General features: G+C 32.5%; 2 protein-coding genes and 1 long non-coding RNA gene across 3 annotated transcripts; 1 reads left to right on the top strand and 2 right to left on the bottom strand.

The window, feature by feature from the left end:
* Positions 1-8,825: 8,825 nt before the first annotated feature.
* On the bottom strand, positions 8,826-9,762 carry LOC108992992 (metallothionein-like protein type 2). The gene is made up of 3 exons (XM_018967736.2): positions 9,623-9,762; positions 9,422-9,505; positions 8,826-9,260 (listed from the first exon to the last, which is right to left on the bottom strand). The coding sequence occupies exons 1-3, from the start codon at positions 9,685-9,687 to the stop codon at positions 9,170-9,172; spliced, it is 240 nt and encodes a 79-aa protein (XP_018823281.1). The 5' UTR covers positions 9,688-9,762; the 3' UTR covers positions 8,826-9,169.
* A 1,228-nt stretch (positions 9,763-10,990) lies between these two features.
* LOC108992939 lies at positions 10,991-12,638 on the top strand. Its single transcript, XR_001996415.2, has 2 exons — positions 10,991-11,791; positions 11,896-12,638. It is a non-coding gene; the product is annotated as an uncharacterized LOC108992939 (long non-coding RNA).
* A 1,883-nt stretch (positions 12,639-14,521) lies between these two features.
* LOC108992951 (metallothionein-like protein type 2) lies at positions 14,522-15,429 on the bottom strand. The gene is made up of 3 exons (XM_018967676.2): positions 15,285-15,429; positions 14,924-15,007; positions 14,522-14,849 (listed from the first exon to the last, which is right to left on the bottom strand). The coding sequence occupies exons 1-3, from the start codon at positions 15,347-15,349 to the stop codon at positions 14,759-14,761; spliced, it is 240 nt and encodes a 79-aa protein (XP_018823221.1). The 5' UTR covers positions 15,350-15,429; the 3' UTR covers positions 14,522-14,758.
* Positions 15,430-18,376: the final 2,947 nt, after the last annotated feature.

An 18,376-nucleotide genomic window follows, 5' to 3' on the forward strand; every position in this document is an offset into this window, starting at 1 on the left:
AATTTTTTTAAATTCTCACACAAAATATAATAAAACAATTCAATTTTTTCAAATCTCAATAATAATATTATTAAAAAATAGTATTTTAAATTTTCATCTAAAATTAAAAATTATCATCTCTCTGTTCAAATTTGATGTTAACCCATGAATAGATCTCTAAATTGGGACATGAGGGAATTTATTTATTTTTTTTCAAAAATTGATATAAAGAGACTGTTACAAGTTAAACCGTGAAGATATTCGAGTTTTTCATGCTCTGCTTTCATTTGAGCTGTGAAAGATACATGAATGAGAAAAAAGAGCATGAAGAGTGACCAATTTTTTTGGTACTGATCACGGATTCACGAGACGGATTTCCAATTGTATTCTTCGTAGTGCCCTCGCGACCATTTTCTTGCATATACATCGTATTTAGACTCCATAGATATTTATATATATATACTAGCAATAAGTAACGTCTAAGGGACGTTTGCCTATTTTTTTTTTTAATTTTTTCTAGTGATTGAAAAAGTGTTTTTTTAATAATTTTGTGAATTTTTTATTTTTTTTAAAAATGTTTATGATGATTAAAAAAATACATGAAAAAAGGAAAAGAAAAATAAAAAAGTAAAATACACATTTAAAACATATGTTTAGGCTACTTCTTCATTAGTTGTAGCAGTTCTTTTTAGTTAATTAAGAATATTATCATATTTTAATTATGTTAAAACTCTAATTATTTATATTGTTATACTTTTTTAAAAATATTTAACAAAATTTCATCATTTATTTAATATTCAGTAAAACTTTATCTTTTATTTAATGATGAGAAATTAATATTTTATAAATTGAAGTTAATTTTAAGTGTATGATATAATATTTAAAATTTAATTATCTATTTTATGTTAGTTTAATCAATATTTAAACTTCTACTGTTAGATTAAATCTGAAGATTAAAGATGAATGGTTGGAATTTAAAACTCAAAAATTAATATTTTTTCCTACTTTTCTTTTTTTCCTCTCTCATTCCTCACGCACGATTGTGGTATTACGTTGCACATTGACATTCACACGGATAAACCTAAAAAGAAATAGAAAAACTAAACAAACATGTTAAAAAAAAAAAAAAAAAACTGTTCATAATTACTGTTTATAAATAGTAACAAACGGCAAAAAACCATGCGAAAAAAAATTTTTTTTTTTACTATTCATTACTGTTCATATATGAACAGTAATGAACTGTAAATCATAGCCGCTGTTTAAATCAATATTTAAACTTTTACCGTTAGATTAAATTTGAAGATTAAAGATGAAGGGTTGGAATTTAAAACTTACAAATTAATATTTTTTCCTACTTTTCTTTTTTTCCTCTCTCATTCCTCACGCACGATTGTGGTATTACGTTGTACATTGACATTCACACGGATAAACCCAAAAAGAAATAGAAAAACTTAACAAATGTGTAAAAAAAAAAAAAACTGTTCATAATTACTGTTTATAAACAGTAACAAACGGCAAAAAGTCATGCGAAAAAAAAATACTATTCATTACTGTTCATCTATAAACAGTAAATCATAGCCGCTTTAAGTATAGGCCAGATATATATATATATATATATATATATATTTATAACGCCATATTTTCCACTCATATATTGTGTCTCTGTAATTTGTTATGTACTATGTTAAATTTAATTTATAATAAAAATAATTTTATAATTTGACGTATCACGTTAAGTCATGAATTTATTTTTTAAAATATTGTTTATTTTTTTATACCTTTTTATTTTTAAATTGGATTAGAGTTAATAGAAACGGAGGAAGCAGAGAACCTGTTTATATTTTATTTCGGATGGTTTTTTAATTAATAAAACTGTTTCTGTTGTAAAGATATATAAATTATAGGTTTCTTTTATAATTTTTGTGCGTTATGGGGGGGGTTATTATATTTTTTATGGATTACGGAAGTCACTTTTAAGTTTGGTAGGGGATGCAATAAGTTTTCAGAAGGGTAAAGAATATGGCTGTCAGAATATCGATTTGGATCGAAATAATAGATTGGATCGGACTGAGATTGATCAAATGTGTGTATATATATATATATATATATATATATTATTTTATATAATATTTATATAAATTAATTATGTAATTTTCATTCAAAAGATTATCATTGACTATATATACAATAAAATTATTTAATATTCATTAACTATATTAAAGAGATCACTTAATTTTAATTTTATTATTTATTTGTATTACTTTTTCTGTCATAAAAAGAAAAAAGAAAAAAAATATTCATAGATCGAATTGGACCGAATGGATCGATTGGGAAGAGAGAGAGAAAGAAAGAGAAATGAGAAGAGAGGGGCTCAGCGGGGGTGGATCTTAACGAATAACGAAACGACGTTTTTTTTTTTAAATATATATATACAGAAATACTTATATATATATATAATATAGCGGGGCAGGTGTAACCCCCATCTTGGGTGTCAGATGCGGACGGGGCCATCCGCCCCCCGCATCTGGCAGACAGGGTAGGCCACCCAGCCATATAGAGGCGGGGCAGAAGTGGAGGTGGGCCCCACTATCCACCTCTAAAGCAAAGAGTATTTTCAAGAGTTTTGGACTGAATATGGCCCTCCCCCCCCTCCCAATTTTTTTTTTCTTGACAATGATAACATTCCAACTTATTTATCAGTTTACTACTCACAAATAAAAATTACATTTCAAAATTATTAAATAATTTTTTATAATACTATTTTGTCTTTCTTTTTATTTTTTATTATTATTTATTAGTTAAATTGGGAAGAAATTGTATACGAGTTGGTGTACTGTCATTATCATTTTGTTTTCTGGTTAAAGAAGTTCTACGTCAAAACCCATAAACACGTGTCAAACATTGAATTGCATATATAATTGATACCAAGTTTGAATATCACGGCACGACATTGCGTATATAAAATAGAAGAGAAATAATATTTGTAGTTATAAGTATATAAATATTGTACAATCGTTTTAAAAAAAATGAATAAATATACTATTCACATAAAAAGAAATTAATTTTTTAATTATAGATTTAATTATTTTTTAAAGCGATTGCACGACATTTACGTATTTCACGACTATATGTAACATTACTCAAAACAAAAATATTTTCGTCACAAAATATGTCATTAAATATTATCTCAGGATTATGCAAAGCACGCCTTTTGAAATTAATCATTTGTGAAATATGAAAATATCATGATTAAGAAATAATCATTACTAAGATATTAAGCTATTATAATTTATAATTATACAAATTAAGAGAACTAATAAACTATTACAATATTACAAACTCATCTAAAAATATTAAATATTACAAATTGTACTATTAACTATTGTAGCAACATTACAATTAATTGTAAATTAACAAAATCATAACATGTAAATTTGATCAATTTGGGGAGAAGCCGTGGTGGTGAGTTCACTGAGTGGTGAGTTGTGTCGACTGTTGTGAGATTGAAAATCAAGATCATAAAAATTAATAAGTTATAAAACCTGAAATATTAATAAGTTAAAAATAAAACAAATTAGAATTATAAAGTAATAAAGATGAAACAAAAATTTTAAATACAAAATATTAAAAGCACTAATCAAGATGAGATTGAGATTGAGCTATTGGAATTTGGGATGAATATGAGGCAGATGAACATAGATCAGTCATTAGGATTTGGCATATGTATATTGAGAATATAAAAACTAAAAAACATACAAGTAAAATAATTAGATACTAAAATATTATATAAAATTATAAATGCAAAAAATAATTAAGGGACAAATTGTGTAAACCATGGCAATGGTGGGTCCAATACACACAAAATCATCAACATCGGAGGTAGCCGTAGACACCGTCTTATGTATCACTATAATAATTAAATTTGAAATGAAATTAATGAATACTAATTAAATGAAAATAAATAAATTAAAATACGAAATTAGAAAATGAAATTCAAGTCACATGATTACCAGATCCAAGCTGATCATCATCCTCCTCCTCGACGTAGGCCTCATCATACTCAAGAACATTCATAACATGAATTAGAGTTTCATTGATCCAATTTTGCATGCAAATCAAAGCCTCCACAGTGGTAGGATCTAATGAACTCCGAAATAAATCCAATACACGCTCTCTGATGCTAAAGGTCGAATTTGAGGCTACGGTGCTAACAGAGATGGTCAAAATACTGCGGGTTATCTCTCTAAAGACGGGATACTTCATGGCATTCATTTTCCACCAACTTAATATATCGAAATCTCGTGAAAATGGTAGAAACTCCGCTGCTAAGTATCTGTCTATCTCTGACTGAGCCTCTATAGAATTCTAGATGAAGGGGGCCTGCTCTAACCTCTCACCCCAGTCCAATCTATATCTTTTCCCAACCACGACTTTTGGAACTTGTGGGGGGTAGGTGTAGGTGCCGTAATATTACCACTCCGCAGGACGGTAAACTCATCAAATAATCTACTAAAAGTTTTCCAAACTTTTGCTGCAATAAACTCCACCCATGCTTGCCCGTATGCAATGCTCAATCCAAATACCATGCTATCCACCTTAAACCGAAGGTCAAAGATGACAGCAACATATAACAAAATATTAGCCCTATTAAAATCTTCCCAATACTTGTCGTACTTTATCCTCATTATCAATGTCATTTCCCGCAACCTAATGTGACCATCCGCGATCATGTCATCTAATTCTTCTTTTACCCTACATATTTGCTAACATAATTTATGGAATGTAAGGTATGAAGTTCTAGATAGCGTCGTGGTGACCTCGTAAAAAAACCTTAAAAAATTCTACAAAAATAGATACAATTTCTCAATTATCATCTACGGGTTTCCCCAATCTCCCGTGATCATCAAAATATTTAACATATTGGATATCTTCATCACCCAATAATGCAAATGTCAGCTTATATTCTTGGGCTGTCTCCAATATAAAAAATATTGAGTTCCATCGTGTAAGCATATCAGTACAAAAACCCTTCTTGTATGTTAGGCCCGCAAACCTCGCAGCAACTTTGAATTTCTCCAACCTCGAAGGAGAAGATCTCATCCATCTCATAGCAGTCCTGACCCGAGCAATCGTGTCATGAAGATCTCTCAAACAATCAGTGACAATAAGATTCAGAATATGTGCCACACATCTCACATGCAGACACTCACCACTTATGATTGTTTTATTTGCATCTCTAAGATAGGTCTTCAGATGTCCCAATGCGACATCATTAGCGAGGCATTATCAACTGCGACTGTAACAACTCGTGTCAACCCCAACTTCTTTACTATGGCCTCCAAGGCCTTCCCAATTGTCTCACCTTTGTGATCGATGATTTGACAAAATTTTATAATTTTCTTATGCAATATCCAATCACAATCAACAAAATGTATAGTCAAAGACATATAATTAAAGTTTTGGATTGATGTTCAAGTATCAATGGTGAGGCAAACAAATTTACCCACCAATTGACCCCTCAACTTCTCTCTTTTAGACCAAAAATATTTTTTTACATTCTTTGCCACCGTGTGGCAAGAATGAATATTAAACATTGGTTTCAAATAGCAAGAATACGCTCGGAACCATTTCCCATCAACAACTTGAAAATGTAGCTCGTCCATGATGACCATACGAGTTAGATGTCTTCTACACTCATCGGGATCATACTTAGTATACTCCCTCACAATTACACATCCACTAGTCTCATCTGCCATTTTTTGAAATCTAATTTCTAACGTAGATTGTCTCTTCTATTGTAATGATCTTAATATTGAACTTTTTTTGCATTACTCTTCTAAGTGCATATTTAATTGTGAGGTACCATGTTTCATATAGTAGCATCTATAAATTTTTCCACAGTGGTTACATTTGACTTTGGGGTTATTGGGGTCGCCACCTTCTAGTTTGGTGAAATGAGCCCAAACTATGAAAGCAGATTTCTTGTTGGGCTTGGGGGTAGGACAAGGTGCCGTAGGGGTAGGTGTTGGGCCAGGGGTAGGAGTATGAGTAGGAGTAGGGGTAGGTGTAGGGGTACCCTGGGCCTGGAAATGAGAGTTTGCACTAGAATCTGCCGGCATATCCATGAACTCAAGCAAACAAGAAATCTGAAATTATAGCAAATATAACAACATGCCAAACAATTAACATCCAATCATTAACATCCAAACATTAATTATTAAAATTAACATCCAAACAATTAACATCCAAGCAGTAACATATATATTGAAAGTTAGAAGATGGGGGAAATGATTATGAAAATTAAGGAAATTGTATCGAAAAATTTGTCTTAAAACAAAAAGTCACTTATTTCATGATGTTGATCATCTGTTCTGAGTTGAAATTTTGAACCATATTTAGATCAGCTTTGTGATAAAAAAAAAAATCAAATGAATTTTAGAGCTGTGAATGCAATGGATATCGAGTAGGGCATTTTGAAATTAAGGGTTTCAGTCTCTACATTAATTTATATTTTGAAATCTTAAATTAATTTAGGGGTTTCAATCTTTAAATTAATTTAGAGTTTTGGATTGAAACCTTAAATTAATTTAGGATTCAAATTTGAATTAATTAACCATAAATTCACTATCAATTATTCACTATCATATATTCAATCATCAAAACTCAAAACACATTACATAATACAAACCCAAAAAAATAAAAAATACACGGACATATTCACACACAATCACATATCGTTCATCAATCATCAACGATTCAAACCACATGTACAATCAAGTATCCATAGCACACAATTCACAAAATTCCATCATCCATCTCCGATTAAACCTCATCATTCATCCAATCTCCATTTCATAAATCACAAAAAATAAAAATTTAACATTGTTTCTTACCTTCAGCGATGGAGATAAAGACTGAAGGCTACGGTGACGGCGACGACAATGGCATAGTTTGCTTACTCTTCGATGGCAATGGAGATTCGAGAATAAGAGAGAGAGAGAGAGAGAGAGAGAGATCTTAACAAATAACGAAACGACACCGTTTTGTCATTTGTTATTAAGTAAAAAAACCTAGGCAAACGCCATGTTTTTTTTTTAATATATATATACAAAAATGTCCCACCTTGGGTGTCAGATGCGGGTGGGGCCACCTGCCCCTGACATCTAGCGAACGGGGTAAGCCGTCCCGACATAAGGAGGCAGGGTGGAAGTGAGGGTGGGGCCCCACTGCCCACCCCTAGAGCAAAAAATATTTTCAAGAGTTTTGGGCGGAACATGGCCCCTTGCACACGTCAGTCAACGAGCCCCCCAATTTTTTTTTTTGACAATGATAGCATTCCAACTTATTTTTCAGTTTACTACTCACAAATAAAAATTACATTTCAAAATTATAAAATAATTTCTTATAATACTATTGTGTCCTTTTTTATTTATTTTTTATTATTTATTAGTTAAGTTGCGAAGAAATTGTGTATGAGTTGGTGGACTGTCATTATCATTTTTTTTTTGGTTAAAGAAGTTCTACGTCAAAACTCATAAACACGCATCAAACATTGAATTGCATATATAATTGATACCAAGTTTGAATATCACGGCACGAGATTGCATATATAAAACAGAAAAGTTTTCGTCACAAAATATGTCATTAAAATAAGAGAAATTATATTTGTAGTCTTTAAATAAAGATTGTATGTATAAAATTTTCATTAAATGAAAAAAAGTATCAATTTGATAAATATATTATTATAATTTAAAAAAAAATTAAAAATAAAATTATTTAGACTTGTTATGTGGTTCTCAAATAAAGACTATATATAACATTCCTCTTAAAATAAATTATAATAACATGTGATTTAATATGATAATATTATCTTAGGATTATGCAAAGCACGCCTTCTGAAATTAATCATTTGTGAAATATAAAAATATTATGATTTAAAGCAGTAGAAAATGATAAATACCTTCTCTTTTTTTTTTTTTCAGCAAGTATATTTCATTTGAAAAGAAGCAAGTATATTTCATTAGAAAAGATGATAAAAGATGAGGAGGTGGAATTTCTTAACAAGCACTCTAGAACAATAACAAAGTGCAAAATAGTTAAAAAAAAAAGAAAAAAAAAAGTTTTTACGACCAATTTCTTGATTGTCACCCATGTCCTACAAAGAGGATGTCGTCTTAAAAGACGGAAATAAGCTGTTCTAAAAAAATTCAGAACAATAGAAACACCGCTGAAAGTGATGAAAGTGGCAGGTGCACTGTTGATTGTTGTGTTGAGATAATTTTTAGAGATATCCTCAGTCTCTTCTTTGAGATCATGGTTTAGGGAAAACGATAACATAGAAAAAAAAATCAATATCGAGTGGACTAATCTGCATTAATGTGCGCCTGTGATGGCGCGTGGTGGCCACCCGCTAGTGGGATGGAGACTGGGTGGCCCAGATCTGGAAGATCTCGGCGAGACGAAGCTGCTGATATGGTGCATGTAGCCGTCGGAAGCGTCGTTGTGCGGAACATGCGCGGAAACAAACCGTGTGTAAGGACCACATGCAGACCTTTTTGGCTCGACTCCGCACCGTCCTAGTAGATCAGTAGCTCTAGGATTGGGTGGTAGGGCACGTGTAGGTAGATGGCGGCCGGAGAGCAACAAATTTGATTAAAACCGAACCGGTGGAGAGGAGAAAAAAAACACTACTTTGAAAGTGTATTCAAGGTATATACAGTGCGAAAATGGAAAGGTGAAAGAGAGGCCACCCTCTTCTCCGGCGATGGCTCTCACGCAAATGGGGTTTATTCTAGAGAGAAAGCAGACGTTGTCACTCAAGAGTAAAGGGAGAGGGTTGGGGGGAGTAGTATAAATAGCTTCTCCTTTTAATTGCAGTTCCATACAGGAAATTTGTAAATTCCAAACACCCAGTAGTACATGAACAAAAGCAGCAGTTGCACATAAGATTTCTAAAACTCTCACATACCAAAGTAGCTATTAATTAAACAATATTCTGCAATCCAAAGCAATCCAAAGCAATGGATTTGCAAAACCCATGGCGATCTTATTAATTTTACAACTTAAGTATACATATGGATATGGAGTACTACACAAGCAGATCAGATTCATCCCTTTTTTTACTGATAAAAACCTACAGCAAACCGATGCTTGATTTATTTGGGGTCTTGATTTGTCGGAGGCTTTTTGCTCATTTGCAGTTGCATGGGTCGCAGGCGCAGTTTGATCCACACTTGCAGCCATTCTCTGCTACAAAGCTCATCTCAGACCCCTCGTTGTAGCTGCAAAATTACATTGTAAATTTAGGGTTTTTAATTCAAATCAATCCTATTTCATCAGTCGTATCATTTATATATATATATATATATATATATCTGACCCTATATATAATTATATAATATAGAACATGATGAAGACAGAAATCAGAATACAGATCACGTACATCTTCATGGCTGGTGCAACCCCAGCGATGATAGTCTTAGTGCTGGTCTTCTCTGAGAAACCCAGGTCAGGATACATGCTGGAGCTGCAAAAAACATGGAGAAAAGAATTAAGCGTGAAAGATGATGAACTATTCCTTCCACAAGGGTTTGGAATGCTTATATAGGAATCAGATCATAGAGGGCAATTAAGAGGATAATACCAATTGCAGCCACTGCCGCACTTGCAACTGGAGCCACAACTGCAGCTTCCTCCGCCGGAAGACATGATTTTCTTCAGCTCAGTACCTAATTCTGTAAAGAAGGAATATTATTGGAATCAGAAATTCTAAGACAGACTTTGGAAATAGGGACCTCAGCTGCTATAAATAGACTATAGGTAGGCATCCACCGTACACGTGGGTTAATCCTACTGATTGCGTCTATGACTCTGTAACAATAATTGATATACGCCGTCAGAGCTACGTAACCTTGCACTCCTACCATTCAGTCCAAATCACTCCTACGCCTACCATTCAAGTCCAAATCACTCCTACTCCTACCATTCAATCCAAATCAATGTGAATAATTTTCTCTAGGCTCGTCGAGGCCAATATTATTTAAAGTTGGATAAATAAATACGAACATAATTATTTTTAAATATTTTTAAATTATTTTATTATTATTCATAAATATTTTAAGATATTCTTGAGATCCAAACGAGTCTCAAAAATAAACATCTTGAATCCAGTCGACTAATGTATATTTCTTACCTAGTTTGGATATAAAAAATATTTCATCTTATCTCAACTTATCTTATCATTATAATTTTTTTAAATTTCTATACAAAATATAATAAATAATTCAACATTTTTAAATATAAAAATAATAATAATATTAAAAAATAATATTCTAATAATATTTTATTTAACTTTTATCTCAATTCATTTTATCTCAACTTACTATTCCAACCGCACCTCATTCGATAATCTATTATATATCTAATATTATATTACATTTAGGTGTCGTCTGGCTAGTAAGTTGAGATGAGATGAGATAAGCTAAAATGAAAGTTGAATAAAATATTATTAAAATATTATTTTTTAATATTATTAATGTTTTGATATTTGAAAAAATTGAATTGTTTATTATATTTTGTGTGAAAATTTAAAAAAATTATAATAATAAGATGAGATGAAACATTTCTTATATCCAAACCGAGCCTTAACTATCTAATCATTGCTATGTAGTGATTAGTGAACCATATTTGAGGTAAAAAATTATTTGGGCAATGAGGTATTCTTAGGTTTTCTGTAAATAGTAGTGAAAAAGTAATGATAGAATATTAAATAATAGTGAATAATAATAATAATAATAAATAGATAAAAATAATAATAAAATATTAAATAATAATAAAGTATTCTATGTATCCTTACTCTGACAGATATAAGAATGGTATATATCTTTGCCAGAAAGTAAAAAGAATTACTTCGTTTTCGCTTCCAATAAAATTTGAATAAAACAAATAAAAAAGAATAATTAATAGGTGTAATAAATGCTTGATTAAACTGCTTGGCGAGGAGAGCCCAGAGTAGAGATTCTTGTTCTGTTAAACCGACCTTCATTAGTAAGTTTGATCATTTGACTGGTTTCCCTTTTAACATGAATAGGTTCTCTCTAGTTTTCTGTGATGTTTCTGGAGCTGCTTTCTTATAAAAGGTTGCGTTAACCAACATGTAACTGTTGGTCGATCGTTAACTTCGCCATAGTCAAGATGATCAGATTATAAACTAAAAGAAAAATGCTGGAGGCAACCGCAAGGGGAACTGCGGCGTAACTACGTCCCACGTGGCATTAAATGGAAACGACACCATTTCCTCAAAACCCTAGCGCAATGCTTCTATGTTTTGGTTTTAGCTTCTTGCCTTGATAAAGCAAGAAGAAGAAGAATAAAAGTTGTGCATACTAAGTGTTTGCATAAACGTGTAGGTGAAAGGCCTTTGTTTCTGGGCTCTGTTTTCAATTTCTCTATCACACTTTCACAATGTACTTCAGCTCCTTTTTATACACAAGGAGATCATTTACAGATTGATCAAAAACAATTCACATCACTAGAAGAATTACACAGGAATATTCTGGAAGATGCTAGGCGTGGAAATGCTTCACTGGCTATTGTTGGCAGAGCCTCTTGAAGAGCATTCAGACTTGATTTTCTACAACACACTAGTGGAGTGAGGTGCTGTGGTATTTTCTGCATCATTGTGGCTAAGGTCCTGCAGCACAGAAGAGGAACGTGGGACAGAGTTGTCCTTGTGGCTGGGACGTGGTGCAGTGCTGTCCTTGTGGTTGGAGGCCTTAATAGCCACCTCGATCCAAGGGGCACCAATGAAATGGTGAGGTTGGATTGCAGTAGATTGTATCGAGCAGTAGACAACAACTTAGTAAAGATATAAACTATTTGATCTTTATTTGAGATGGTTGCTGGTTGCAATGTCAGGAAACCAAGTATGGGATGGTGGTGCCAAGGGAGAAATTTGAGGTGATTGGTGAGGTAAGGCTGTGTAGTTGGCTGCAAAAAAGGATGGTGGTGGCGCTTGATAAGCTTAATCAAATCAGTGGTAGCAAGTTAACGCAGTTTGACCAGGTTTCTGGCATACTTGACAGAAGGATCTTGGTGCAGCTTGACTAAAAGGGAGTTGAGAACCTCCTCTACTAGGGCCACGACCACGTCGCCCTCTTGAAAAGGAACCTCTACGATGGTTTGAGGGAAGACATTTGGGCGACTTGAAGTTGCATTTGTTGCAAGAGAGGTTCCTAAAAGCAATGTGTTAGTTTGATGTAATAAACAAGATTCATGATTCAACAAATAACTGTAAATCTATGGGGTGGAAAGAGTATTGGGTCGAGTGGTAAGTGATGTAACCAGTGATTCATAATCAGAACCAAGGCCAGCAAGAAGGTAGATGGTGAATTTGGATGGAGAGAGGTTGACCAGCAGCCCCAAGGGAAGATGCAAGAGAGGTAGCTTTGTTAAAGTACTCTGTGATTGAGAAAGAACCCTTCTTGAGAGTGGCAAGCTGGTATTTGGTGTGCATGATATGTGCTGTGGATTGTGCAGCAAAGAGTGTGTGTAGAGTAGACCAAACCTCCTGAGAAGTAGAACAAGTTAGAATTTGTGCAAGAACTGAATCTGAAAGAGATGCATTAATAACCGAAATAATCAATTAGTCTTGTAAGACCCATTTTGTATATGCTGGATGTGGTTGATTATCAAGAATGAGAGAGGGTGCAGGAAATGAGCCATCAACATATTCATACAGTTGATACCTTTTGAGAAATGACCAATTTATGCCTTCCAAAGTAAGTAGTTTTCTAAGGTAAGTTTGATAGTAACAAAATGAAAGGATATCTGAGTTGAGAATGGAGGAGAAAGGAGTAAGTGGGTGAGACAGAGAAGAGATATTTGAATTTTTGGCAGTGGCCATATTTGTGATTTGAAGTAGGAAGAGGGACGATGAGTCCTTTCGTTACTCTGATACCATGATAAAGCAAGAAGAAGAAGAATAAAAGTTGTGCACACTAAGTGTTTCCATAAACGTGTAGGAGAAAGGCCTTCATTTCTGGGCTCTGTTTTCAATTTCTCTATCACACTTTTACAATGTATTTCAACTCCTTTATATACACTACGAGATCATTTACAGATTGATAAAAAACAATTCACATCACTAGAATAATTACACAAGAATATTCTGGAAGACGTTAGGTGTGTTAATGCTTCACTGGCTATTGTTGGTAGAGCCTCTTGTAGAGCATTTAGACTTGATTTTCTGCAACACACTAGTGGAGTGAGGTGCAGTGGTATTTTCCATATCATTGTGGCTAAGATCCTACTGCACAAAAGAGGAATGTGGGATAGAGTTGTCCTTATGGTTGGGATGTGGTGCAGTGCTATCCTTGTGGCAGGAGGCCTTAATATGCCTATTCAGATCTGAAAAAGCATTATTCAGGTGCAATTCTATTATGTGTATCGGAGTTTGAGTTTGCATTTACTTCGTGCTTCTCTTTCGTCCTCTCTCTTTTTGTTTGGAAGTGTTCATCTGAACTAGATTGACCCGGAAGCTTGAATTATTTTGGGTTAAAGAACTTGCATTTTGTGCAAATCCAAGTATGATCATCTACTTTCAAGAGCAGAGGTGTCGGTTCTGAACTTGCATTCCAATTTCTTGCAAAATCTTAGACTTCTAGGTGGCTCTACCTATTTCTGTCTCTTTTGTTTTTGCAGATGAGATGAAATAAGTTGAGATAAAAGTTGAAAATTAAATAAAATATTGTTAGAATATATTTTTTTAATATTATTTTTTTTCAAAATTTAAAAAAATTGTAATGATTGATGAGATGAGATGGGAATGATTATGAAAAAAAATGAGGCCTTAGTTTTCTTAAACGTATTTTGAAGTTGGAACTGAATTATCACCAATTTGCAATAGTTTGAGCAAATGAATTTGGATTTTACGCATGGGTGCCAAGGAATGACAACGACCGGTCAGCTAACTAAATAATTGCATAGAGAGTCGAATTGTTTGTCTTCTGAAATCCAAATGTGAAAATGATTTAAGATTCAGAGTCTATTAGGGCTCGTTTGTTTTTGGAGATGAGATGAGATTAGTTGAGATTAAAATTAAAAAATTAAATAAAATATTATTAGAATATATTTTTTAATATTATTTTTATTTTGAAATTTGAAAAAATTGAATTGTTTATTTTATTTTGTATTATAAATTGAAAAAGTTGTAATGATTAGATAAGATGAGATGTTTTTTCAAAACAAACAAGGCCTTAGTTTTCTTTTCTTTTCTTTTCTTTCCTATTTTTTTCTGCAAACCAAACAGAGCATTTGCGAAAATTTTACTACATTTTTATGCACTTTTATTTGGCCATTGGTGGATCAGATTGTTAGTTTCAATTTGGATCGATCCTACCCACAACACGCGACGGCACTCTCTCGGACTCTTTTTCAGCATTTCTTCGTCTCCTTAGTTTTTGTTTGGGTTTTTATTTTTATTTTTATTATAATATATAGCCGATTCCCCAACGATTCTTCGTATATTGAACTCCAATATCCATAACAAAGCAAAATTTAACAATATATATTCCATATTTTGTAGGAAACCAACTGAACTCGAGCAAATTGAAGTGGCTGTTTTATTAATTACAATATATTATTATATATAGACCCAACTTCCTTACATTCATGCTTATTGGTCGTTCTTTCCTTCTTTTATTTATAATTATCAACAGCCGGCAAATTAATTAATGCATGCTTTGTTTGAGACTTTGCTCGGCTTTTCTGATGATGATGATCACTTGCAGTTGCATGGGTCGCAGGTGCAGTTTGATCCACACTTGCAGCCGTTCTCTGCTCCAAAGCTCGTCTCAGACCCCTCATACAAACTGCAGTACGTAACCAAGTAAGTAATTAATTAAAATCTTATTTTATATATATATCATGAATACTATATACGCACATCTTCTTCACTGGTGCAACCCCAGAAATGATGGTCTCAGTGGTGGTCTTCTCCGAGTAACCCAGGTCAGGGTACATGCCGCAGCTGCGCAAAGCATAGGGAAAAGTAGATGAGCAGCAAGAAACTTTATTCAAGAAACGTGAAAGGAGAACGAAAGAATTAATCAAACTCCTATATATATATATATATATATATATATATCATGCTAAAAGAATCACATGAACAAATGAGAAAGGAACTGAGATATATATATATATATATATTTAATGGCTTCGTCAACATGATATATATTTATTTCACATGAAGAGCATGCATAGTAAATTAATTAACTAGCTAGTATATATAGGTCAGGAGATCATACCCATTGCAGCTGCCCCCGCACTTGCAGCCAGAGCCGCAACCACAGTTTCCTCCGCAGCAAGACATTTTCGTAGTTTAGAGTAGTGAGGACTTAGGATTTGGAAAAAGATTTCACTGGGAATTTAATTCACAGTACTCTAGGACGAGTTTTGAAGTGAAGAGCTGAGCTGCTATTTATAATGCAGGTGAGGGTTGGAGGGGTCGGTATCCACCGTACACGTGGGTGAATCGTAGACTAGTTTAGTAGGGACTCACTTATTTTACACCGTTCAGATGATCACAAATTCCTTGTAAATATTGTGGATCTTCCTCCTCGATCTCTTCATAATTTTCTTGTAAAATTCGAAGAGAAGGAGAATTAATAAAGGAAGTGGACACCGATTATAAAGGTATTTTATCAATACATATTTTTTGAAGGAAATTGAATAGTTGGTTTCCATTTGCTTTTTCATATTAATTAATAAATCCTTACACCTTCTCTCTAATCATTATCTTTTGCCTCTATATGTTAGAATCAACCCGGCCTAAGTGTAGAATAGAGTATTGCTACGTACAAGCTGTTTGATGCAATAAATTATGTACCGACATTGATATGATTTTTTTTATTAAAAATAAAAATTTTGAGAGAAAAAAATGTCATTTATTTGTCTCATGAATATATACACAATTTCTTTTTATATAAAATAAGAAGTAATTAATATTTTGTATTAATTACAGTTAAATGAAATTCACAATATGATATACTATATATATATATAAAATCATCATGTAAAGTTAAAAATATATTTTTACGAGATATCTTCGTAAATGAAACATTTTTTAATAATAAATAATCAGTCATATATTGAAGAATATAGATAGAGAGAGAGTGGAAGTATTATATATAAATAGAGATGGTGGTGTGAGATTGTATCGAGATGGTAACTGAAACCAACTCCTAAAAAGTATTTTTTTGAATTTTTTTTTTTAATTTTGTGGGCGAATGCAGCAAGCACTTTGGACAGGCGTGAACAATGAAGCTTTGAGAGTTGTAGTAGTCGATGTGATAGAGACATTGAATATGGAATTCTATCCAAAAGTAACAATATCATATATATTCTTGTAGACATCCTTTGTTTTTTTAGATAGAGAATCAAAAGATATGTCATTCTTTTGCTTAAATACAAAACACGATCGATCTTGCTCATGTGCATGGGTCCTAATTCCAAGAACAAAATGATCGATGCAGCTCTTCTCCTAAACCTTACATTTTAAAGACTTATCCATCTTTCTATATCTGACAATTTTTTCATCTTGTGTAACAGATTTTGAATGAGGTAAAGATTGAAACTTTACATAATTTATCATGCAAATTAAAACTTAATAATTAGGAAGCAAAAAAAAAATTATAATTCACGGATAAAAAGTATGAAGTGCTCCTATAATTAGTACAATATTAATGTCAACATGTCTCATTTATTAAAAAGAACTACTACAGATACAAAAAGATTATATAAAATAAACCTACAAACCAACGTGATTTTATAGAATATGTTAGATCCTATTTTATAATAAAAGTAATTTTACAATCTGACATATCACATCAAGTCGTATCAGTTTGTGGGTTTATTTTTTATGGATAAGATTTTGCCTTATTTGTTTTTACAGATGATATGAGATGAGTTGAGATTAAAGTTAAAAATTGAATAAAATATTGTTAGAATATATTTTTTTAATATTATTTTTATTTTAAAATTAAAAAAAATTGAATTATTTATTTTATTTTATAAAAAAATTTAAAAAAATTATAATAATTAAATAAAATAAGATGAATTGAGAAGAATCGTAAAAATATACGATACCACATAAGAGATTCTTGCAAATAAAAAGAGTGGTACGAGTGGGATGGGGCTCGCCGCAGCGCTCAGTGTGTCATATCTCTAAGCATTGTTGCAGAGAGACTTTTTTGCTTTCCAGATTTTTTTTTCGTGGCTTTATTACGCGTGAGGTGGGAAGAAAAGCTCGAAGTTATGCGCATATTATATATATATATACAAGTATGTGAAAAATGGGATGCACACAATATGCTAGCTTTGACTCAGTGATTGTGCTGTGTGTTGCATACATATGGTGTGGGCCTCAAATGGCTCGTATCCCCAGATTGTGAAGCTTGCTTTGGTTGCAACTAAGGAATGAATTATTCTCTTCATTTGTTGATTGTTTATATTATTAGCCATATATTCAAAATAGTTAAAATCAACGTCCAGTGTTTGGCTAAAAATATTTTAATTTTATAATATTTTAATTTTATTTTATTTCTTTCATATCCCTAAATGCCGTAAAATATATATCTCAACCCAACCAAATAATTTTATTATTATTTACAGATCATCTTATCTTATCTTATCTTATTTTATTATCCAAACAAGACTTAAAACAGTCAAGACTGAGATTGTTTTGTTTTTCATGATGAGGGAATAAATTAATGGAGAAACCAAAATAAATAAACCATAGAAAATAAAAGGTTGAGGACCCCAAGTATTGACGTGGTTCATGGAAGTATTGCTGTGTGGATATTTTCTTAGTTTTTCTATGTTCAACCTTAGAGGTAGATTTACAAATTGGCGTCGACGCAGTGCATTCTCTGATGCCACCATACTTTGGAGCAGAACCAATTTGACGACAAGATTATTTCTAAGACGAGGGAGGCCTGAATGCAATGTTTTATACTTGACGTACTCCCATGTTTATATTATTAACCATTACCAAGTTGCTGGATTGTTTTCTGCTTTTGGGTGTGCAACAAGAGCCAAGAGGAGGTTCACATGGTTGCTTGCCTCCTTAGAGATTAGACTTTCAGTACAGCAAATTAACTACTATTTGTTTGAAAACACAGCTATTCTTAAATATTTTCAGACAACTTTATTATTATCTTATTACTATTCACAAACTATTTTTAGCAGCACAAACATGCAATGACTGCATCTGAGATACTGTCTGGGACGTCGAATCCTGATTTGCACACTGCATCAATTTTTCTGATTTAAAAACTTTTCAATGCATCGGGTGCGTGTAAAATTCATGTAACCGAGTCAGCCAAGTCAGAGTTGGATG

This window comes from Juglans regia, chromosome 14, assembly GCF_001411555.2.
Source record: "Juglans regia cultivar Chandler chromosome 14, Walnut 2.0, whole genome shotgun sequence".
Classification (NCBI taxonomy): Eukaryota; Viridiplantae; Streptophyta; class Magnoliopsida; order Fagales; family Juglandaceae; genus Juglans; species Juglans regia.